The sequence below is a fragment of the Phycodurus eques genome, chromosome 7, assembly GCF_024500275.1.
Source record: "Phycodurus eques isolate BA_2022a chromosome 7, UOR_Pequ_1.1, whole genome shotgun sequence".
NCBI classification, from domain to species: domain Eukaryota; kingdom Metazoa; phylum Chordata; class Actinopteri; order Syngnathiformes; family Syngnathidae; genus Phycodurus; species Phycodurus eques.
The window spans coordinates 12,498,487-12,523,230 of record NC_084531.1 but is presented as its reverse complement, the minus strand read 5'-3'; the positions used below and the strand labels follow the sequence as shown (position 1 = coordinate 12,523,230).

General features: G+C 40.6%; 1 protein-coding gene across 1 annotated transcript; it reads left to right on the top strand.

Moving 5' to 3' along the window:
• Positions 1–1,067: 1,067 nt before the first annotated feature.
• Positions 1,068–23,600, top strand: rhoub (ras homolog family member Ub). Its single transcript, XM_061681695.1, has 3 exons — positions 1,068–1,459; positions 15,703–15,761; positions 21,031–23,600. The coding sequence occupies exons 1-3, from the start codon at positions 1,240–1,242 to the stop codon at positions 21,484–21,486; spliced, it is 735 nt and encodes a 244-aa protein (XP_061537679.1). The 5' UTR covers positions 1,068–1,239; the 3' UTR covers positions 21,487–23,600.
• Positions 23,601–24,744: the final 1,144 nt, after the last annotated feature.

Genomic DNA, 24,744 nt, shown 5'->3' with positions numbered 1-24,744 from the left:
TCAACTGGATTATAGAAAGGTTTCATTGTTTTTAGAGCTGTTTTTTTTTTTTGCTAAAGGGATTCAATTCTTGCTGTGCTGCTGCTTATAGCCACAAGAGGTTGACAAAAGTCCAGTGTTCAACATGCCTAACGTGTTAGACTCAAAACTACAAAAACTAGCCACTGGACAATTGAATTAACATTTTTAAATTTGATAGGCGTAAACTTGGAACAATATAAAGATTAAATAAATACGTTCTAATTCAATAAAATGGAAAATGCTCAATATAGTGTACTGTATAATAAGAAATTGATTTGAGCTCACCATTGTTTTTCGTTAATGGTATAGTACATTGATTCTCAAAGTGCTCGTACTACGATTGGTACTTATGAGCTCCCTGAAGTGGTACGTGAAAGAATCACTACCTGAGTACTGCTCAGTTGTATTTAACTTTTTTATATAATAGTTTTACATTTCATCTTTAAGGACTTTGTTGTTACATTTTTATTTAGGTACAATTTACCGGAGACAAATTCCTTGTGTGTTTTGGACATACTTGGCAAATAAAGATGATTCTGATTCTGATTCTGATTTTCATTCATTTTTTATGTGCAACACATTTTAATTGAATCGCTATTTGAGTGCTGTTTTTTTTTTTTTTTTTTTTTACATTTTCCTATACCATATTTAAGTTTTAACGTTCAACCTGCATAATGTTACAGTGGCTTACAAATATATAGTACGTGGTATAGGATGTACTAGTGTACCTTTATGTTCCATATGGAGTCAGCTGTTAAACTCGGTCAGCGGATGTGAGAGTAGTTGTAAAAAAATTTTTATAAATTGAATTGAAATGGACATTTAAGATGTTCGACCTTGCGTGTCAACTTTCTATTCCAGTGGCACCGAAGCTGGCATGTGAAAATTCATAAATAATACTTTCTGGGTGTTCTTTTATTGCTTGTCTTGTGGCAGTTGAAAATAAAATCCTCCCGGGTCCAAAACGTGAAGTGGGCGGGGTTATGCAAAGGAGCCGTGCATATAAAAGCCAGGTTCGTAAGCGGCAAACCGTAGAATTTCGAGTTTGGTCAGTCCACGTTAAACGCGTGAATTTGTCGCGATAATGACCAAATTCCCTTAATCTTCGACGTGTTTGTCCAGCGAAACCACTCGACCCCCCCCCCCCCCCCCTCCCGTTTCTTTTAAACGTTGGACGCCACGGCTTTCACGTTGGAGCCGGCCGAGCGACTTCTTTGAATGTCCCCTCATTCAGCCTCCATGGAATACCTGACCACCATGGCTCCGCCGGTGCCGCCTCACAAAGCCCAAAGCGGTCGGCCGGGGCAGCCTCACGACCGGCTGCTCAAGTGCGTCCTGCTCGGGGACGGAGCGGTGGGCAAGACCAGCCTGGTGGTCAGCTACACCACCAACGGATACCCCACCAAATACGTGCCCACCGCCTTCGACGACTTTTCCGGTAAGATCAATGAATTCATATCACATGGCATTTTAGAATCTCTTGATCGAGCTCGCTTTCGCTTTTTTAATCCCTAAAAAAAAAAGCACACTTAATATTTTTGTTAGTCACTAACATTATGCGTTGGTTGAATATACTGCACTTCAATATAACAATGGAAATAAAATGTACTTAAATAATGATTCGGTTAAAATGTCTTGCCGATAACTATAAAATGTACCTAAATAAATGCATAAAACAGTTATAAAAGATTCAAAGTAAATAAAAAAATTAAAAACACCTGAAATGAATTTAACAAATTAACTGGATTAAACAAAATAAAAGGTTGATGCCACTGTGGCATTATGCACAGATCAAACATTAAATTAGGTGATTCTTTCGCTTACCACTAGAGGGAACCTGCATACGAGGTGCGTGGCACGCTACCATACTTTGGGAATCACTGATCTAATCTTGGGTATATATTCTTTTTTCCGTTTCATGATGCCTCATAGTTTTTTCGGAATATATTTTGATTTTTTTTTTGTCTACTTTTAAGATTACATTTTCCCAATATTTTGATTTTTTTTTGTCTAATATGTTTGTATTATATTCTGTATTTTTGCTTAATATATAATTTGAAAATATTCCCCACCCCCAATTTGGATTTTTATAGTGTTTTGACATTTTACATTTTTCTTTCTCATATTTTTTTGTATTTTTGATTTTGTGTTTTAATTATTTTATAAGCATTTGTATTTGTACTCTATTCTAATAATTCATATAATTTTCTAATCATTTTGTATTACTATCATAATATATATTTTTAATATTTCTTAATTTCCCCCTTTTTCCTAGCTACATGTTTTCCAACTCTTTATATTATTCCCTCATATTTTAGTATTTTAAAGTGGCATTAAGCAGGCCCAAAAAATGGCATGTAAATTCGACACACCACAGAGACGAGTAATGTTTACAAGCCTAGCAAATTTAAATTAATAAAAAAAAATATCGATAAGTATATAAAATCAGGTTTCAAAACTTGAATAATGAGGGCCAGCTATCAGTCGCTGTGAGCGTATCGAATGGATGCGCCAAAAGGAATAAAAAATACTGAGGTGGTGATAGCTTTTATGATGTAAAATCACATTAGGAGGCTCAACTTTGAAATTGAATGATTATTGTGGACTATAATCATAAAAATAAGCACACAACTCCACTTACCCTCGTTGTTGGTGACATAATATTGCAGCCGAACACAGCAGCTGACGACAGCGGGATGGTAGGAGGAAGCCCAGGTAGTTAGACAGTCAGCACTGCCCCATTCACTCATCAAGTTACTCACAAAGCCATGTTCTCTCTGGTGAAAGTTTACAAAATTATCTGTTGTAAAATGCGCACTGCAGAGTCGGCTGGTGGTGTTGCTGTTCAGCTCGCCATATGTGTGTCTTTAAAAAGTCAATCCATCACTTTTTTTATTTCCTCATTTTTTGGGAGCTTAAAAAAAACATCACCGAGTTCCTCTGTAAATTGGGGAATCCAGCGAAGACTCATTTTCGGGGTGTAGCCATCGTAAGTTTGCTAACTCCACGATGGAGTGGTAAATGGGCCTTGTTCTGGAAGTTAAGCGGTATCGGCTGATAATTAGCATTTTATGGTGATCGGCTTTCATGTCATAATTTGGCGAGCCGATCAGTGACGTCATTGATCTGCTCCGCAAAAGACATTTACTCCGCGTCTACATTGTGTACGGTATATTTTGAATCCGAAAGCTAGTTTATTTTTAGCCTTGTCACATGTCTTTTTACTGTAAATATCTGACCACCAATAAAGTTTTTTTTTTTTTATAAAAACGTTGGCGGTGTGGACGGACAACATGTCTGAGACAGACAACACGTAATGCGTGCATCACACTAAGAGACAAATTTAGTCTGTCACAAATTCCACTATGTCAGACTACTGCAATAAAATCTTGTATTCCAATACCACCGCATCCCGTCTTTCACGAACACTGGGCTTTATCATGTCAACTCAAATGCCACCGGATACACCCGTTACCACGGCCGCGACAACAACAATCGATCGTGTCGTGTGTATTATAAGAACAAAATGGGGGAAAACGTGTGTTGGTGGTCACCGGTGCTCGGGAGAGGACGTTCGTTCAAGGCTTGCTTGAGGTATGTTCACGTACTTTTAATACAATACAGCTCGCAAGCAGGCAACAAAACGTTATGTAGCCTAGCGTGCCAGTGCTAGCACTAACGGTTGTACGTAAACATGCCGGCATTCTGTCAAATCATGCGCTAAAGTTTCGGTGTGTGTGAAGTAATTTAATTATCCATCCATCCATTTTCTGAGCCGCTTCTCCTCACTAGGGTCGCGGGCGTGCTGGAGCCTATCCCAGCTCTCATCGGGCAGGAGGCGGGGTACACCCTGAACTGGTTGCCAGCCAAACGCAGGGCACATACAAACAGACAACCATTCGCAGTCACAGTCACAGTCACAGTCACACCTACGGGCAATTTAGAGTCTCCAATTTATGCATGTTTTTGGGATGTGGGAGGAAACCGGAGTGCCCGGAGAAAACCCACGCAGGCACGGGGAGAACATGCAAACTCCACACAGTCGGGGCCGGGGATTGAACCTGGGTCCTCAGAACTGTGAGGCTGACGCTCTAACCGGTCGCCCACCGTGCCGCGTAATTTAATAACAATAAAGTAATTTAATTACAGTAAGTTAGCACCCATTATTTCTGTTATGTTGTAATGTTGGTTTGACCTGACTGATTAGAATACATGACCTGACTAGAGCAGTGATTTCCAACCGTTATGGAGCAAAAGCCACATATTTTACAATTGAAAAATCTCATGGCACACCAACAAACAAAAAGTGGATACATTAATTACTGTATGTACTTCCTGCCATCTAATAGAAGAGCATTTATTTGTTCTGTCTGTCACTATGCCTCACTGCCATAAATAGCTGAACAAAGATGCATTCATTCATTCATCTTCTGTTACGCTTCTCCTCGCTAGGGTCGCGGGCATGCTGGAGCCTATCCCAGCTCTCATCGGGCAGGAGGCGGGGTACACCCTGAACTGGTTGCCAGCCAAACGCAGGGCACATACAAACAGACAACCATTCGCAGTCACAGTCACAGTCACAGTCACACCTACGGGCAATTTAGAGTCTCCAATTTATGCATGTTTTTGGGATGTGGGAGGAAACCGGAGTGCCCGGAGAAAACCCACGCAGGCACGGGGAGAACATGCAAACTCCACACAGTCGGGGCCGGGGATTGAACCTGGGTCCTCAGAACTGTGAGGCTGACGCTCTAACCGGTCGCCCACCGTGCCGCGTAATTTAATAACAATAAAGTAATTTAATTACAGTAAGTTAGCACCCATTATTTCTGTTATGTTGTAATGTTGGTTTGACCTGACTGATTAGAATACATGACCTGACTAGAGCAGTGATTTCCAACCGTTATGGAGCAAAAGCCACATATTTTACAATTGAAAAATCTCATGGCACACCAACAAACAAAAAGTGGATACATTAATTACTGTATGTACTTCCTGCCATCTAATAGAAGAGCATTTATTTGTTCTGTCTGTCACTATGCCTCACTGCCATAAATAGCTGAACAAAGATGCATTCATTCATTCATCTTCTGTTACGCTTCTCCTCGCTAGGGTCGCGGGCATGCTGGAGCCTATCCAAGCTCTCATCGGGCAGGAGGCGGGGTACACCCTGAACTGGTCGCCAGCCAATCGCAGGGCACATATAAACAAACAACCATTCGCACACACATTCACACCTACGGGCAATTTAGAGTCTTCAATTAACCTACCATGCATGGTTTTGGGACGTGGGAGGAAACCGGAGTGCCCGGAGAAAACCCAAGCAGGCACGGGGAGTACATGCAAACTCCACACAGGCGGGGCTGGGATTCGAATCCCGGTCCTCAGACCTGTGAGGCAGAAGTGCTAACCAGTCGTCGACCGTGCCGCCTCAAAGATACATTATTTATTGTAAATATAATTTTTTGAGCACTTAAGTAATGAACAAGTAATTTAAATAGACACATTGCTCCATCTTGTGATCGGTTTGTCGTTTTTTTTAACCTTTCTGATCGGTGACCCTGATTGTGTGAAGCCTACTGACAACCAGTACTGGTTCTAGTCAGGCTTTTTCCCAGTTAGCTGGGGTATGCTTCACTTCTCCGCAACCCTTGAAGTGGGTAAGCGGTATCAGAAATGAATGGATGGACGGACTTGTGTTTATATACAAAAAAAAGTTGTCTCTGCCTTACTGCCTACATTGTGAAATTAAACAACATCTTTTGTTATCTACCTATTTCAGAAAATGTGTCTGTGAGCAAACTGCCTATTTCGTAACAGTGTATTTGTGTTTGGTGATGTGTCCACACGAAATTGAAAAGTGTAATTCAGTAGGTTGGTGATGAAGCACTGCCCCCATGAGTGAAAATACTTTTGACCTTTATGGGCACATGCTTTTTTTCCCCTCACTCCGGCTTCCACTTCTACAAGTAAAATCTGCTTTCAATGCCCAAGCATTCAGGTGTTAATTATTTAATAATACAGTATAAGCATTTGTGGCTTAAATATTTTTTCTAACATTCCTCTATGGTTTCAGTTGCTCTCACAGGATGTACTATATAGCCCACGAGCCACATATTGCCCACCCCTGCTTCAAGGCGACCACCCCAGTGACAAGATATTGTTCCCGTAAAGTTACACGTGTGTACTTTTTATGAGATTATTGGATACTTAAGCCCTTAATAACGTTCTTGGCTGAGATTATGTGAATGTGTTTTTACCTGTCTGACACTGTGAGAGCAGCACCCACCCAAATTTGTTCCATGTCCCATTATTATTATAATAATAATAAGGTGTGTTTGTTTTTCCTACAACCCGTATTTGTGGGTTTCGTTTCATGTTTTACTTCTGACGTTGTTGCCATGTTGCGACTTTTCCCAAATGTGTCCCTGCAAGCTTTTGTTTGCTTAAACATTAGCAGTCCAATGTGACTTGACCCGTGCATGAAAGTGATTTTCAGTAAGTCTACATTGTACATTATGTCATAATCACATGCAGCCAGCGTGTCCTCTGGCTTTACTTCTTTAACTTTGTTTGGATTTGGAAGCTATTATTTCCATAGAAACTTGTAGGAATAGAAATAACCCCTTCCAGCGTCAAATTGTCTCAATCGTAAAACCTCTAACTCCACACCTACCTTTTTGATTAACATTTTTAGTCATTCAAGCGTAAGAAATTGGTTTCTCCTGAACCAGTTTGGAAACAGTTTTTTTTGCCCCAGAATTAACTTGCATTAACTTTCAGAAATTAAATAGAAATCAGGGCTGCAAAGATTAATAGAATAACTCAAATAATTCTGTGCACATGTAATCATTTTATTGAACAAATGACAAACAAAAAACATAATAGGCACATTCATTCATACCCGAACTGCTGAAGGTATGGCCCAACCTGCGCCAAGACAAGTCAACTGGCAGCCTGACTTAACAGGTTAGCCAGCTAACTCCACACACTCATTTACTGACGCCCAAGTCACTCACCAGCCCAGGCCCCACCTTTTAAAGCCATACATGCTGAAAGTCACTGATACTACAGTAGAATGTGTCCTCTTGATGACCCCAGGTGACAAAAATAATACTTCCTCATATTATTGTTTAATAATGCAAAATCTATTTCGAACCAAATAATCAATAAGATCATCTTTAGAATGCTCGACTCTAAAAATATTTGATAGCTGTACCCCTAATACAAATATTTTTTTCTTTACATGTGTAAATAAGTGCTTCCACTCTTTTTCAAAACGTAAGCAAACACCATCGTTGATAAATTAACATTTTTAATTTTAGTGAGGATAAGCGGAACAGAGATTGGGTGGATGGATGGATGTTCAACAATTAGACATCATAAAATGAGCGGTCATACTGCATAGCTCAGCTGGTCAGTACGTCCTGTCAAAAAGTAAGATCGCACCGCGTCCAGCTTGCTCACGTTCTTGTGTGGAGCTGTACAGGTGAGGCAAGGCGACCTCTGCAAAATATTTGCAACTTAAACATAACTTGGGTCAAAACTTTACATCACGTTCATAAATCACAGCTTTTGCACCATATAAATTGTCATCTTGTTTTTGGCAATGTCCAGTCCGAACGCCTTCCACCGGGCTTGTTTCTTGTCATACGGACAAAAATGAGAAAATGAGTCCCCTCATATTGTCCGTTTCCTCGCTGGAATAAAAGTCACCATTCATCACTTTTTTTGAAAAATAGTCTCTAGTGGGGTTGTCAAAATCACTGCTTGCAACAGTGAGTGTGCTTTTGTCAACCGTGTCCTCTCTGTTTTGGAGCCTTGCGCTAGTAAAGTTAGTTAAATTTTACAAATGAAAAATGTTCAATGTTTGAGATTTCTGCTTTTGTACTCTTTACAAAATCTATTTGTTTTTGAAATTACTGATGGTATAGTACAGTGATTCTTAAACTGTGGTGTATGCGGGCTCCCTCTTGCGGTGCACGAAAGAGTCATTGCCTTCAGTTCAGTTGTATTTAACTTTTCATTTTCTTCGCTGACACCCATGTCGGTAACCATTCCAAGCTCTGCCCTTTAAAGCCATACACAATCAAAGTCTGAGATAATACAGTATAGAAGCAGAGGATGGTGACTCCGAATAGACAATATTAATATCAGCACTATACATGATATATTTAGTTTTTTCTTTTTTTATTTATTTTCTTTTTTATTTATTTATTTATTTATTTTTTTATCAGCTTACTCTGTAGTGGGCGGCACGGCACGGTGGACGACTGGTTAGAGCGTCAACCTCACAGTTCTGAGGACCGGGGTTCAATCCCCGGCCCCGCCTGTGTGGAGTTTGGATGTTCTCCCCGTGCCTGCGTGGGTTTTCTCCGGGCACTCCGGTTTCCTCCCACCTCCCAAAAACATGCATGAATTGGAGACTCTAAATTTGCCCATAGGTGTGAATGTGAGTTCGAATGGTTGTTTATTTGTATGTGCCCTGCGACTGGCTGGCAACCAGTTCAGGGTGTACCCCGCCTCCTGGCTGATGATAGCCGGGATAGGCTCCAGCACGCCAGCGACCCTAGTGAGGAGAAGCGGCTCAGAAAATGGATGGATGGATGGATGGATGGATGGATACTCTGTAGTGTAATTTATTCTGAAACTATTTGATAGCTCCAGCCCGATCGACCACACATTTCAGGCTCCGCACTAGACTTAACACTGATTTGAGCGATATCGGCCAATAATTGCCATTTTATGCTGATCGGCTTTAATCTCATTCGCCGATCCGATCAATTACGTGACCGCATCCCGTCTTTTACGATCACTGGGCTTTATTTTGTCAACTTAAAACGCGACTGGATACACTCGTTACCATGGCGACGACAACAACAATGGATCGCGTCGTGTGTATTATAAGAACAAAATGGGGAAAAACGTGGTGGTGGTCACCGGTGCTTGGGAGAGGATTTTAATTCAAGCTGTGCTTGAGGTATGTTCACATACTTTTAAAGCAGGCAACAAAACGTTAAGTAGCCTAGCAAGCTAGTGCTAGCACTAACGCTTGTACGTAAACATGCCGGCGTTATGCTCTAAAGCAGGTGTGTCAAACTCATTTTTGTTGCGGGCCACATTGTAGTCACGGTTTCCCTCAGAGGGCCGTTGACTGTGAAATCATATAAATGTTTAGTCACCTCATTATTACATACACACAGCAAATTGATGGATACCTAGTTTTGAAATCAAAAGTCAAGGATAATAGTTTGCTCAACTATTATTCAAGTTACTATAAACAGAAAATGCTTGCAATGTCTCAACGCTACTATTTGTTATTTTATGAGAATTTGCGCAATAATCATGCGAGTTGACACAGATGATTTGCTTTCGCGGGCCACATGAAATGACTTGGTGGGCCAGATTTGGCCCCCGGCCTTGAGTTTGACACCTGTGCGCTGAAGTTTCGGTGTGTGTGTGAAGTCCTTTAATTACAATAAAGAAATGTAATTACAGTAATTTAGCACCCATTATTTCTGTCATGTTGTAATGTTGGTTGGACCTGACTGATTAGAATACATGACCTGACTAGAGCAGTAATTTCCAACTTTTGTGGCGCGAAGGCACATATTTTACATCAATAGAGAATACTTTTGAAGATACTCAGTATACAGTACACAAGTATATACACTAAATGAACATGTCATTTAAATACGCATTGCTCCATCTTGTGATCGGATCGGTTATTGTTTTTTTCAACTCTCTGATCGACCCAAAAATCCTGATCGTGTAAAGCCTACTCCGCACTAACTAGCTTTGAAATCCCACTTTGCTGCCACAAATCCACATAAAAAACCTGAAAGTGTGGGAAGAAAAATCATAAAGACCCACTCGGTGGCTCGCTGTCGGTTTTGGGTTGCACAAGCGAGCCCGTTGTTGTTGTTGTCGTCATCGTCAGCCTTGACCCGTGGGCGATCTCCTCCGCATCTGTCAGAGAGGCTCACAGGCACAGATTGGATTGACAGAGACTGATTGTACACTTGGTGGGGGTAGCAGCGAAGAGTGTGGGATGGGAGGCATCACTTTGTGATGATGTCATTTCTTTTAGGCCTCCTCTGAATGAATGAGAGCGTCCCAGTTTGTGAAAGTTGACTCGAGAGGAGTTGCGCAACGTCGCAGGTGGCGGGCGGAGACGCAAGGGTGTTCAAGAGTGAGATGGTGATGATAAGGAAGAGTTTGCAGCAGATTAGCTAAGAAGTACTGTATCATATGTCAGATGATAACACCGTAAAGTAACTACAAATCAAAAACAGAGCTACGGCGCATTACTTTTAAAAGTATAAAACGGCATGTCCAAAGTGAAGAAAACTTTAATTTGTTTTTTTTATGTTTTTTTAAATTATTATTATTATATATATTTTTTTTTACTTAATATAATATAAAACTGTACTTCAAAACTAAATTCAAATATATTGTTGTACGTAAAAGGTAAATACAACTGGGTACTTGGGGTTTCTTTCTTATTTCTAGCTTCTTTTGCGACCCACCAGCGGGAGCCCACACACCACTAGTGTCACCCAGACTTTGCGAATGACTGGTGTATTAGATATGAATCATGGGCAGCACGGTGAATTGTGGTTTGCACCTCTGCCTCATAATTCTGAGGTTCAGGTTTAGCTTCAGCCTTCCCTACAGTTCGCATGGGTTTTATCTGTTCCTCCCCCTTTCCCAAGCAAACTTCTCAGGTTAATCTAAATGGTCTGTAGGTGTAAATGTGATTGTGAATGGTTCTTTGTTTACGTATGCCCTGTGACTGGCTGTTAACTAGTCAGTCCATGGTGTACCACATCTCTCTCCCAAAGACTCCAGCTCACCAGTGACCCTCTTGAGGGCAAGACCTATAGAAAAGGGATGGATGGACAGATATGAATTTGAATTGTGACGGGCATTTGTCAAAATTTCCCTCATCGATTATGGTGCAACTTGACAAATAATACAGTGGTATCTTGAGATGCAAGTGACCCGACTTAAGAGTTTTTCAAGATAGTTTTTTTTTTTTTTTTTTTTTTTTTTTTTGCTTTGTCTTGCGAGCAAATGTTTGAGATAAGAGCACTGTATGTTGGCAGTGAATTGAACTCTCACAACAAGTAGCAGTTTGGCAGTTAGAATAAGTGAGCATTTCTTTAAAGAGGCTTCAAACTCTTTATTGTCTCTCCCAGTTGAATTTTCCTGTCAAACTAAATGTAAAACATAGAGACTTACATGTTGTTTATTTGAAACAACCACAGAGCTTTCACCTAGCAACGGTGTTGTTGTGTCGTAACCCTTTAAGCAACGGGTATTTGAACACAAACGGTGTATCACCTCGCGTAGGCAGATATACAAATACTTGCAGATGCAGTGGGTATGGAATGTTTTCAGACCCCCCTTAAATTTTTGTTATCTTGCAGCCAGTTGTTAAAATAATTTAAGTTAATTTTTTTCCTCATTAATGTACACACAGCAGCCCATATTGATGGGAAAAAACATAATTGTTGAAATTTTTGGTGATTTATTAAAAAAAAGAAAAAATGAAATATCACACAGCCTTAAGTATTCAGACCCTTTGCTGTGACACTCATAAATTTAACTCTGGTGCTGTCCATTTCTTCTAATCATCCTTAAAATAGTTCTACACCTTCATTGGAGTCCAGCTGTGTTTGATTATACTGATTGGACTTGCTTAGGAAAGCCACACACTTGTATATAAGACCTTACAGCTCACAGTGCATGTCAAAGCAAATGAGAATTATGAGGTCAAAGGAACTGCCTGAAGAGCTCAGGGACAGAACTGTGGCAAGGCACAGATCTGGCCAATGTTACAAAAAAAATTATGCTGCACTAGAGGTTCCTAAGAGCACACTGGCCTCCATAATCCTGAAATGGAAGACGTTTGGGACGATCAGAACCCTTCCTAGAGCTGGCCGTCCGGCCAAACTGTTCTAGAAAGTCAACCATCACTGCAGCCCTCCACCAGTCAGGGCTTTATGGCAGAGTGGCCCGGCGGAAGCCTCTCCTCAGGGCAAGACACATGCAAGCCCGCATGGAGTTTGCTAAAAAAAAATACCTGAAAGACTCCAAGATGGTGAGAAATAAGATTCTCTGGTCTGATGAGACCAAGATAGAACTTTTTAGCCTTAATTCTAAGCGGTATGTGTGGAGAAAACCAGCACTGCTCATCACCTGTCCAATACAGTCCCAACAGTGAAGCATGGTGGTGGCAGCATCATGCTGTGGGGGTGTTTTTCAGCTGCAGGGACAGGGAGACTGGTTGCAATCGAAGAAAATATTAATGCGGCCAAGTACGGGGATATCCTGGACAAAAACCTTCTCCAGAGTGCTCAGAACCTCAGACTGGGCTGAAGGTTCACCTTAAAAAAAGACAATGACCCTAAGCACACAACTAAAATAGTGAAGGAGTGGGTTCAAAACAACTCCGTGACTGTTTTTGAATGGCCCAGCCAGAGCCCTGACTTAAACCCAATTGAGCATCTCTGGAAAGACCTGAAAATGGCTGCCCACCAACGTTCACATCCAACTTGACAGAACTGGAGAGGATCTGCAAGGAGGAATGGCAGATGATCCCCAAATCCAGGTGTGAAAAACTTGTTGCATGATTCCCAAAAAGTCTCATGGCTGTGTATTAGCCCAAAAGGGTGCTTCTACTAAATACTGAGCAAAGGGTCTGAATACTTATGGCTGTGTGATATTTCAGTTTTCTTTTTTAATAAATCCGCAAAAATCTCAACAATCCCATTTTTTTCTGTCAATATGGCGTGCTGTGTGTACATTGTGGGGGGAAAAAAATACTTAAATGCTTTTAGCAAATTAATGCAATATAAAAAAAATAAAAAAGTGAAAAATGTTAGGGGGTCGGAATACTTTCCGTACCCACTGTATATATTCTTTATACTCTGCAAAGAACGACTAATACTGTGCCTTACTGAGGAGTTTTGACTGGTTCCATATTCTGTATGTCCATTTGTCTGTATTATACTGCACCCAGGTGGCCAAGATCTGCACAAATTAATTGAAGTAAAAAAAGTGGCAAAAATGATTTACAATCTATTTAGTTATGTAATTGCTGTATGTTTTTATTAAGTACAATTTTATTGAGTGATATTTTCTTATTAAAAAACACAACCTACATTGTTGTTGTTTTTTAGGAGGGGGTGTGCTGGAGCGGATAATGGAATATTCATTCATTTCAATGGCGAAAGATAATTTGAGATATGAATTATTTGACTTACAAGTATGGCTGCAGCGAGTACTCGTGTATTTTGAGTACCTCAAATTAAAAAAATGCTGGAGGAATTTAACCATTTCTTTTCTTGTGAAGATTAAGGGACGCACAAGCATTAATGTGCAATGCACTTATGTCAAGAAGAATAACGCAAGAAAAAAATGGCAAAAGTGTGAGAGCATTTCATTCTGAACAGCAAGGCAAGCACCGAGTAATAAGCGGGTAATCGTTGTAACACGGGCCTTGTTTGAAGAGGCCCGGTATGAAGCTGTATGAACCGAAACAAGATAACATTAACGTAGCGCAAATCAGTGAGATTAATGTTTATGTACCTTACTAACATAACGTTAGCCCTTCGGAGGGCTAGGTCTCTGTTAATTATGACTACCGTCAAATTTGTGACTATTTTGCAGTATAATGCAACCATAGCATCCATCTTCTTCTTCTTCTTTTCCTTTCGGCTTGTCCCGTTAGGGGTCGCCACAGCGCGTCATCCTTTTCCATGTAAGCCTATCTCCTGCATCCTCCTCTCGAACACCAACTGCCATCATGTCTTCCCTCACGACATCCATCAACTTTCTCTTTGGTCTTCCTCGAGCTCTCTTGCCTGGCAGCTCCATCCTCATCATCCTTCTTCCAATATACTCACTATTTCTCCTCTGGACGTGTCCAAACCATTGAAGTCTGCGCTCTCTAACTTTGTCTCCAAAACATCGAACCTTGGCTGTCCCTCTGATGAGCTCATTTCTAATTTTATCCAACCTGGTCACTCCAAGAGCGAACCTCAACATCTTCATTTCCGCCACCCCCAGCTCTGCTTCCTGTTGTCTCTTCAGTGCCACTGTCTCTAATCCGTACATCATGGCTGGCCTCACTACTGTTTTATAAACTTTGCCCTTCATCCTAGCAGAGACTCTTCTGTCACATAACACACCTGACACCTTCCTCCACCCGTAACCATAGCATCCATAACGTAACTTAATACAGATTGTTTGTAAGTTTTGCTCAGTGTAGGCACGGTGAGACATAAGTAAGAGGCTACATTTTCCGTCATGTAGCTGAAAATCGTGGCAAAGGTGGTCAGAGAGGACTTGAAAAATAATATGCGTCATGTACCCAAACAGATAAATGATAAGAGAACTAAAGGAAATATTTGCGTTTCCTCTTGGGGTGTCTTCATTTTAGTTTGAACACTTCCAAAACTTCTTGTAGTATTAAGAATATTTATCTTTTTCGTATTCAGCTGGTCTAAGCTCATAAATGCACAGCCATGAACCTACTGTATTATGTCACATGCTGAAATGCTAGCTGAAGGCATAAAGGCTGTTAATGCCTGTTTTTAGTTAATGTCTTGTGCTAAATTTAAACTGAAACTTATTTATTTGTTTGAAATTGTCCCACTTAAAATGTTTCTAGACAAGAAAATACTGTTTGTGAATATAAGAATAAAAAACTGTTGATTATATAAAAAAAGGAAACCAATTGAAATGTCTTTTCACTTTTGTATTCATAATTGCTCTTTAATTAAGTAAAAATATAGTTTATCCCAATACTCGATTATTTGATAGAATTTTCAGTATGATAATAAGACTTTTTTTTTCTTCTTTTTTTGGGTGGGAGGGGAACCAACCCCTAAAACGCTTATTGGAGGTGTATCCCCACTTATTAAAGAATTTGGGGAGTTAAAAAAAATGTACCTTTTTTCCCAATGCAATTATAATGGGTGTCAGTTATCCATGGATTTTTGATATTCCTGGTCCCTATCCCCCACTAACAGCGGGGTTCCATTGTGTGTATATATAGAATAAACACCAGCCATCAGCAGTTGATAGACAACTATACACCCACTTAATGTTTGATATAATGCTTTGTTTACCTACACTCTGAATGTGTACGCTTTCAGTTTGTTTTCAGGTGTTCACTCATGTAAATGTCAGATAAGGGTCGCTTGACAATACATGTAAATATACAGTCTAAAAAAATTGTTTGGCCTTGGTCTTCTAGCCGTTCCATATGCTTCTTTGTTAGTACTATGATGAGGGCGGTGCTTTCCAGCCAAGGCTTTGATCAGGTGCATATAAGCGACTACACACACACACACACACACACACACCCAGCCACCCACCCCTGTGGGCCTATTGTATGTAAACGTTTCCATGTGCCCATTGCTTTGTATTGTAAGAACGAATGACCCCGTCGTCCAAACTCTGATGACTCGCACACTTTTCAAAATGAGGCCCAGTGGAAGAGTCACACTGAACAAACAAAATCTGCTCTTCGCTCTTGGAGTAGTCAAAAACACGGCCGTCGAGTACAAACTGCTCCAGCGGCGGTCCGTGTGTGTGTGCGTGTGTTTTTGTTTTGTTTTTTTTGTCTGAATCCAATTGATTTCAGTGTCTACGTTTGTACTTCCTCAGCTGTGGTTCAGGTGGACGGAAGCCCAGTTCGACTACAGTTGTGTGACACTGCGGGACAGGTGAGTTCGACAAACACACACACACACACACACACACAAACGAACACACACATCCCATTACCAATGAGATGGTCCTAGATCTGCTTGAACTCAAGATAGTAGTTTGAGGCTAATGAAATTAAATTAATTTGTGTCTAAATTAATCGAATCTGGTCCGATTGGTTAGACCAGCACAATCTAATGACGTCCATTTGTTTACTTTTGATTGACACTACATTGTTTATATTGCAGTTGTAGTAAAACTGCACAAGCTGTTTCCAATAAGACTACAATTTAATCTAGGCACTTTTTAAAACGAAGCAGGTCTAGTTCACTTCTGTGACAAGAAACCTGGGTGGGGTGGCCATTTGCCTCAACTGGTTGAGTTACGACATTGGGTGATTCTTGGCGCATGATTGTTTTATGCTTCATCAGTTCAGTGCATGATTCATAGCCTATTTCATACACAAAGGCAATTTTGTGTTAAAAGTCTGATGAAATTATGGAATTAAAAAGGACATAAACATAAATAATCCCCAAACAATATGATTAATTACCATATAAAGTATATTACACTAGAGGTTGTTGTTTTATAGTGGACTATAAAGTCGAAGCAAAACTCTGCCTCGATGCTTTGCAGGGATAATCTTCCCACATGCAGTTAACAGCCATATAACTCTACACTTTTCATTTGCTGACACACACGGCACTCACCAGGCCACGCCACGCCTTTTAAAGCCATATACAGTTATCAAATTTGCAAACGCTACAATAGAATATGTGGATGGTGACGCTAGGTGTAGAAAAATTATATTTGCACCTGACATGACCATTATTGTGTTTAAGAATGAAAAATACATTTTTATCTGATTAATCGATGGGCGGCGGCACGGTGGACGACTGGTTAGAGCGTCTACCTCACAGTTCTGAGGTCCGGGGTTCAATCCCCGACCCCGCTTGTGTGGAGTTTGCATGTTCTCCCCGTGCCTGCGTGGGTTTTCTCCGGGCACTCCGGTTTCCTCCCACATCCCAAAACCATGCGTGGTAAATTAATTGAAGACTCTAAATTGCCCATAGGTGTGAATGTGTATGTGAATGGTTGTTTGTTTATATGTGCCCTGCGATTGGCTGGCAACCAGTTCAGGGTGTACCCCGCCTCCTGGCCGACGATGGCTGGGATTGGCTCCAGCACTCCCGCAACCCTTGTGAGGAGAAGCAGCTCAGAAAATGGATGGATGGATAATCGATGGGCTAATCTGTACGATACATGATTCAAAAAAATATTCGATAACCGCAGCCCTTCTCACAACATACTTGATCGACGGCAGTTGGTGGACTTTTCAGAACAAATATTGAACGAATAAATAATCACAAAATGGATTAAAAATGTACAAAGTGTATACTAACAAAGTACTTTTTGTCCATCAGTGTTGTGATTTTGTGCTAGATTTATAAAAATAAAAATCGCATCACAATGATGCCGAAAATCAAACATTACCCGATTTATGCAATCATTGATTCATAAATAGTGTGGCCATTGATTTCTACACAATGGCTCCATTGCCAGAGTTATACCCCATGAATTAATTCCACGTCATCAAACATGGAAATGGAAAAAAATCGGACCATCAGCAGTGGTTGTGAAACACAGCGTCGTTACTTAGCGTGGATCCGTGGGGCCTTGTTTCATAAGCTCCCTCTGATGAACCCTTCCCTGGGAGCAGCACATTCGATATGCATAAAGCCTGCCGGCCATCGCCAGCTCTCTGACTGAGCCTCTCCTAATACTGAGCTCATAGCGTGTCATGAGCTGCAGCAACCACACACACACACACATTGGCGTGTAAGGGCAAATATGAGCAGATTCAAGTCGACACTTATGTAATTCCACATGCCAGAAATGGTTGTGGGTGCCTGGTGTGCACTCTGCCGATGGACCGACTGACATGTGAGCCACAAGTTAAGGCGCAGCGGGGACATGGGATAGATACATTTGGCGAAAGGGGGATTAGTGAGACGGGTCTGGAAAAGTGACAGAGGAGGAGGGTTGGTTAGTGTTAAAGTTTTGACAACTTTAATCTGTCTGTGTTTAAGGGGGTGTGAGGCGCTCGTCCAGTCACAGAAACTCGTAGTGTTCATGGAGGACACTTGAGCCCCTTTTTTATGGTGTCATGGGCAAGTCGTTGTCTTCTCCTCCTCCTCCTCCTCCTCCTTTCTTCTTCTTAAATCTTCTACTTCCTCCAAATACTTCACTGTTAGGGTTGCAAATGAGTGGGCAATTTCTGGTAGATGTCCAGAAAAATCCTTGAGATACAAGTGACCTGGGTTTTTCAAGATACAAGCTGTCATTTAGCTCCCCCCCTTGCTTTGACTTGCCAGTGCAAACTTGAGATACTGGTGCTACACGGTGTCAGTAAACGTAATTAAACTCACAATAAGCAGCAGTTTGGCAAATCGTGAACATTTCATCAAAAAACAGGCTTCAAGTTGTTTAATTGTGATCCCGGTTGACATTTACTGTCATACTAAACCTAAAATACAGAATCACACATGGTGTTTTTAAAATCACCAAAGTATGATACCTTAAGAACGGCCCTCGCTAGCTTAATGATTAACACCTAATGTTCAAGCCTATTGACATGCTAAAAGTTAGTTGCGATTTTAGACCACAGATATTTGAACGCATGTAGTGGAACAACACATCTAGAATGATAATGTACAATACAATTACTGAAAAATGACTAATATTACAGGAACTTACTGAGTATTAGTAGAAGTCTATACTTCGGTTGTGTCTGCATGACTGTATTATACAGTACTGCCTCCTAGTGACCAAGGCGGGCACACCAGAAGGAGCAGCACAATGAATTGGATTGGAGCATTAAATCATGACGCACAAATGATTTACATTCTATATAAATATTATTACACTGTTTTTAAGTACAGTATAAAGGCCTCTTTATACTCCCGCGGTTGCGCGGCCGATAAAGCCCGAATGGCATCACGTGACCAACAAATTGCCCCACGCAGCCCCTCTGCATAGCTTGCCGCACACCTGACAAAAATAGTTGGTGCGCATCGAACGCCGCGGAGATCATCTCTCATGATTGGTCCGTTTTAGTCACATGCTGTGATGAGGTGCCATCGTGCCCCTCGGTTCTACGTACAATCTACGTCGCCGCCTTCTCAATCGATTTTGCGGCGTAATTAAACGTATCATCTAGTCATCTTGGTCCGACACCCCCGACTTGGAGGAGAACTGCAGCACACTTTCAAAACAGTGTCCGTGGGTTGCGCTCGAGTATACAGACAAACTACGCGTGGGACAGCCGCAGTGACGTCAGCGCGGTCGCCGATTACGTCATCTGGATAGTGGATACTTGTTCTTACAGAAATTGTGGTTTTCCTCAGATTGAGGCATTTTGACAGTCCAATATCAGTATTAACTAGGTTGCCCGAAAGAAAAGAAACAACCTGGGAAAAAAAAAACATTTGATAAATAACATTCACTGATTTTGACATGCAGATGCGCTGGCACGCTGGCAACCAAGCTGTAGCACCACTTACTTTCTGAGTCTTGTATCAATCTCTGAAGCTTACTATGTGGGACCAGGTTTGGACCAGTGCTCTTCCACTGATGAATCAGAAAAAGTGCTGAGTGCAATGATGAACTGCCCCCTATATGTCAAAATTGGAACAAAACCCAGATTTAGATCAATAGTCTTCAAAAGATATGCCTTTACTCTATTAATTTCTGCACTTAAATTAAAAAATGACAAAGATTTAGTTGGGCCTCTCTAGCGCTCAGTGGCTCAAATATAAACATTTTGTTTTGCCCTAAGCAGACATCACTGCAGAATAGATGGGTCTCCTTGCCCACATGCTGAGGCATTGATAAAAGTACCGTTATTCCCCACTCCTTTTTTTTTTTTTTTTTTTTTTTTTTTTTTTTTTTAAACTTCACTTGAGCAGTAGCTTGCTCTTACTCTTAGTTTTCGCTACACAAAGCAAAAAAGTTGAACAAGTGAAGGCTCGTGACTTGGAAAAATTGGACGTTGGGGCACTCGTAAGTCAAGGTACCACTGCACTCGCATGAAATCAGTTTTTGTCAGCATTATGATCAAATAAATTTTACTCCAACTATATTTACACCGTGGTTGACTGGTTAGCACATCTGCCTCACAGTACTGAGGACCCGGTTTCACACACCAAAAAACACGCATGGTACATTGATTGAAGACTCTAAATTGCCCGTAAGTGTGAATGTAAGTGCGAACGGTTGTTTGTTTATATGTGCCCTGCGATTGGCTGGCGACCGGTTCAGGGTGTTACCCCGCCTCTCGCCCAGAGTCAGCTGGGATAGACTCCAGCACGCCCGTGACCCTAGTCAGGATAAGCGGTATGGAAAATGGCTGGATGGATATATTTAACTCCCCTATTTAGAGGCAACTTTAAATTTTAAATGTGTGGTTTAAGATAAGATCACCTGTATTAGTCCCAAACTAGGAAAATTGGCAATTATTCCCAATAGTTCCCATGGAATGTTTCCAACTTTGAAAATTCCCAGAAATCCTAGTCACTGTTTTGTACGAACAACACTAAACACTCAATGGGAAGGGCAAGGGGCAAGTTTAGTATCGGTCCTGTAACAGGCCAAAAAATGTGATTAGCCACAGTTTATTCATTATTTAACAGGGAGGGCAATTACTTTTTCACACAGGGCCACGAGCTTCACAGTTTTTGGCTCCTTAACCAATAAAATCACAATTTAAAAACTGCTTTTTATGTTTACTTGAGTTATATTTGTCTGATATTTACATTTGTTTCATGATCTTAAACATTAAAGTGAGGAAACTATGCACACACACACAAAAAAGAGAATTTGAGAAGGGCGGCCAATACTTTTTCACGGCACTGTATTTGATAATCTAGTGAGTGTTGTTGTTCACTCCTTTTCCAGATGAATTGTGGAATAGTTAAAGTGAAAGTTTGTTTTTGCTTCTTTCCAGATGTAACTAATAATAGTCCCTGACACTATTGCTATTACTAATACAATTGATGAGGATCATGTGAAGGTAGTTTTGTTTGTGTTGAGTAATTTAACTACTGATTACAGTCTTTATGTAATTTTCTAGATACTGTACACAGTGTTGAGTAAATAAATGTACCCAAACGGAAACCAGTGTGTCGTCTTTAACTCTATACCTTGCCACCCTGAACATTTGAACTTGTGGAAAACCTCTTTTTTTTTTTTTTTTTTTATGATCCTAACCTGCGTGTTTCTCCCCAGGACGAGTTTGACAAGCTGCGTCACTTCTGCTACAGCCGCACCGACGCCTTGCTGCTCTGCTTCAGCGTGGTGAGCCCGGCTTCCTTCCAGAACGTCTGGGAGAAATGGGTCCCGGAAATCGGCCGTCGTTGCCCCCTGACGCCCGTCCTCCTGGTGGGCACGCAGTGTGACCTGCGCCAGGACGTCAAGGTGCTCATCGAGCTGGCTCGGCGAAAAGAGAGGCCCGTGGCCGAGGAGGACGCCCGCGCGCTGGCGGACAAGATCGGCGCCGTCACCTACGTGGAGTGCTCGGCACTCACGCAAAAGAATCTGAAGGAGGTGTTTGATGCCGCCATCGCCGTGGGGCTGCGCAATTGTGAGCGCAGGCTGCGGCGGGAGAGGAAGGTGCGCAGCACGGCCGATAAGATGAAGATGCTCTCCAAGTCGTGGTGGAAGAAGTATGTGTGTGTTCAGTAGAACACGATTACTTTCAGTGACATGGTGGAGTGCCGCTTGGTGATTTATTATTATTATTTTTTTTTTTCTTCCTTCTCCTTTGGGGCTTGGGGGGTTAAAAGAAAAACCGCATGAATGAGAGCAGCGTCCAACCAAACCACAAACGATGCCGCTTTCGCCACACATTGACTGCATACTCAAATGTGAACTGGAGTCAGATGATCAGCATATGAACTGACAGCATATACTGTATATTCAAATATATCGTCTATGCGTTGTACACTGTAATTCAACTTGCCAAAATCAAAACTCGTTTCATCTTGCATTCTCAAGATGAAGATGTTTGTAAAACCTCCTTTATTGCTTTACTACCTTCATAATTGTTCACTAATGAATACCAAATTGAGAGCAAATGAAAGCCAATACTTCCTGCACCTTCCTTCTCAATCAACTTCACCAACTGATGGAACTGTGTGTGTTCTTGAGTATTTTTCAAATCAATTTCTTAAACTGGATTTTTGTTTTTGTTTTATTGTCACATTAACACATTGAGCTTGGAGAGAATTTAGTTATTTGCAACACAGCTGGAGAATTGACCGCACAGTGACAAAAAATGTAAAGCAAATAAACCAAATAGTCAGGCGAATAAATAGTCCGGTCTCCATTGTCGCTGTCCAGTGAAATCATAGAGATTTTTACTTGAGAAAAAAATGTCAACATTTTGTAAAGGTTTTTAAAAATTGTAGATGAAAAAAAGTTTGGATTTTCATCTGAAAATTGTCCTTTTTGTTTTTTTAGAAAAAAAAAAAAATTTGATCAGTAAAAAAAGGTTTTTATCTGAGAAAATGTCAGAATTGGGCAAGTTTGTATTATAAATTGAAAAAAGTTGAGTCTGCTTTTTTGCTGCAAAAATATATATATATATTAAGTTTAGGTCCATATACAAATCAGGACATCCACATTTTGTGAGGCTTTCTTTTGTCTGAATTTTGCACATTTATTTTGATCAGGTATACAACTGGTTAGCACGTCCGCCTCGCAGTTCTCAAGACCCGGGTTCAAATCTGGCAATCAGTTCAGGGTGTACCCCGCTTCCTGCCCCGGAGTGAGCTGGAATAGGCTCCAGCATAACTGTAACCCTAGTGAGGGTAAGCAGTGTAGAAAATGGATGGATGCATGTTTTGATCAAGAAAAAGTCATTTTGCAGAATTTAGATTATTTATTTTTTTCAAAAATTGCAGAAAACAATTAATCCAGCGAATTCTCTATTTTTATTCAAAAAAGCATGTACTGATTTGATTCAAACAAAAAGTCAAAAATGTTTATTTATTTAATTTGTTTCATCTGTAAAATAAGAAAGTGGTGGCAATATACTGGAATTGAAATGTGCATCTCAAATTTATTTGACCTGAAAACCTTGTATTGAGGTTCTGATTTTTAGAAAAGAAAAAATTTGGATCCACAAAATTACAATGTTAAACATTTTGGCCTAAATATGAAGAACTTACAATTTATTTTTTGGTAACAAAAAAATAATAAACATACATTTAATTAGATGGTTTTTTTTAAATTTGTTTAATACCTTACAAAAAAGCTGCAGCCATATACTGCAGGTGAAAGTGTGCCTGTTTCATTTAATGACTAACTAAAGTTGGGTGGTGCCACTGTCAATTGCACTTCATCACACACGCAGTTCCAACACTGACTTAAGCAAATGACATGCAATGAATGGCCTTTGGACCAGTTGTGTTCAGACTCAAGCGTCAGCTATACATTCAGTGCTTACCTCCAACTAAATAGGGTGGTTAAAACAGTCATGTTGGTGGCCCAGTATAGATCGTTATCGGTCTTCTCGGACATGTGACTCCTCTGTTAACCACCAACGAAACTCATTCTAGAATTTACTTGTATGTTTGCTTCTTATTTTTCAGGAGCTAGTCATTCATTCATTTACGTTCTGAGTGTGTTTCTTCATATCTGCTCCCTCTGGGCCTACGACTGATCATTAACAAAGCAGATGCATGAATGTGCCATGTTATGTATGTTACATAGTATAAATATATGTGTGTGTGTATATATATATATATATATATATATATAAATAAATGTCCTATAATATGATGTTTGTAATATCACCGTGTGTAAGTGGTACTTAACAGAGCGATTTTGTTGAGCTGTTTTAATGGAACAAAATAAAATGTGAAACATTTTAAACGTATCTCTGTTGAAACTTAAATGCAAATTAATGTGAACATTAGAAAAAAAAATTGTTGCAGTATGGTTAAACTACTGTAATACAGTAAGTTAAATCTGCAATGTACTTCTAATTTTCTGGGTCCCTCCGGAGACAAAATTGCACTCTGATCATCATAATTATTGTAATAGTTCCAATGTACTGAATGTAGACCTTACACAACACTGCGGGTTCTGTAATTTAAATGTACAATGTAGTGTGTGTAAAACAAATGGGTGTCTAGGTAATCAACAGTAAAGTGAAAAAAATGAGTTGTTGTAAATTAAATGATAAAAAAAAAATCACCATGTGTATACAATGAGGCTTCAAAATCGTGAAAAATCAAGCCCTTGTCTCCGCTCTCGAACGCTGTGGGCTTGCCCACGGAACACGCTGAAAACACGTCCCGCTCAGCTGTCAATCAAATCCCAATAGGTGCAGCTTACGTACAGCCCTGCATGTTTGTGGCTGAAATATAGCCCGGCGAGTCATCGACAAGAGGCGCTGGCCACCAGCTAGCTTGGGAGCTAACCAGGCCTCCTCACGGCCGTCGGTCGTGCTCGTCCTCAGCATCCCCTCCTCGCTTGGTGTGGTGTTGAGGTGTAACCCTCTTAAGTAAGGTTTTAGTTTCATCCCACCACAATCATCTTGAACTAAGGCGCTAGACAAATTGTTGTCTTAAAATCCCACCAGTTATCTTCGCAGAATGTTTTTAGGATGTCCAGTCACGTTTGCGTAATAACTCACAGATGGAGTGATTCAAAGGTTGTGGGTTTGAGTCCTCCCAGAGTCGTCTGATAGTGAAGCTTTCAACAAAATGCAAAGTAACAGTAGATGTACAACACTTCTTTCAAGTAATGCTCCACAGACTGAATTTCTGACAGAATCAATGTAATAGTTATATAAAACATTGGACCAAAAAAAAAAACAAAAAAAAAACAGCAATGATGTTTTGTTGTGAGTCCAGGGAAGAGAGCCATTAGGCAATCAGGAGGCAGATTAGCATGTCTCTAACAACTAGTTGCAAGTTGAACCAATATCTTCCT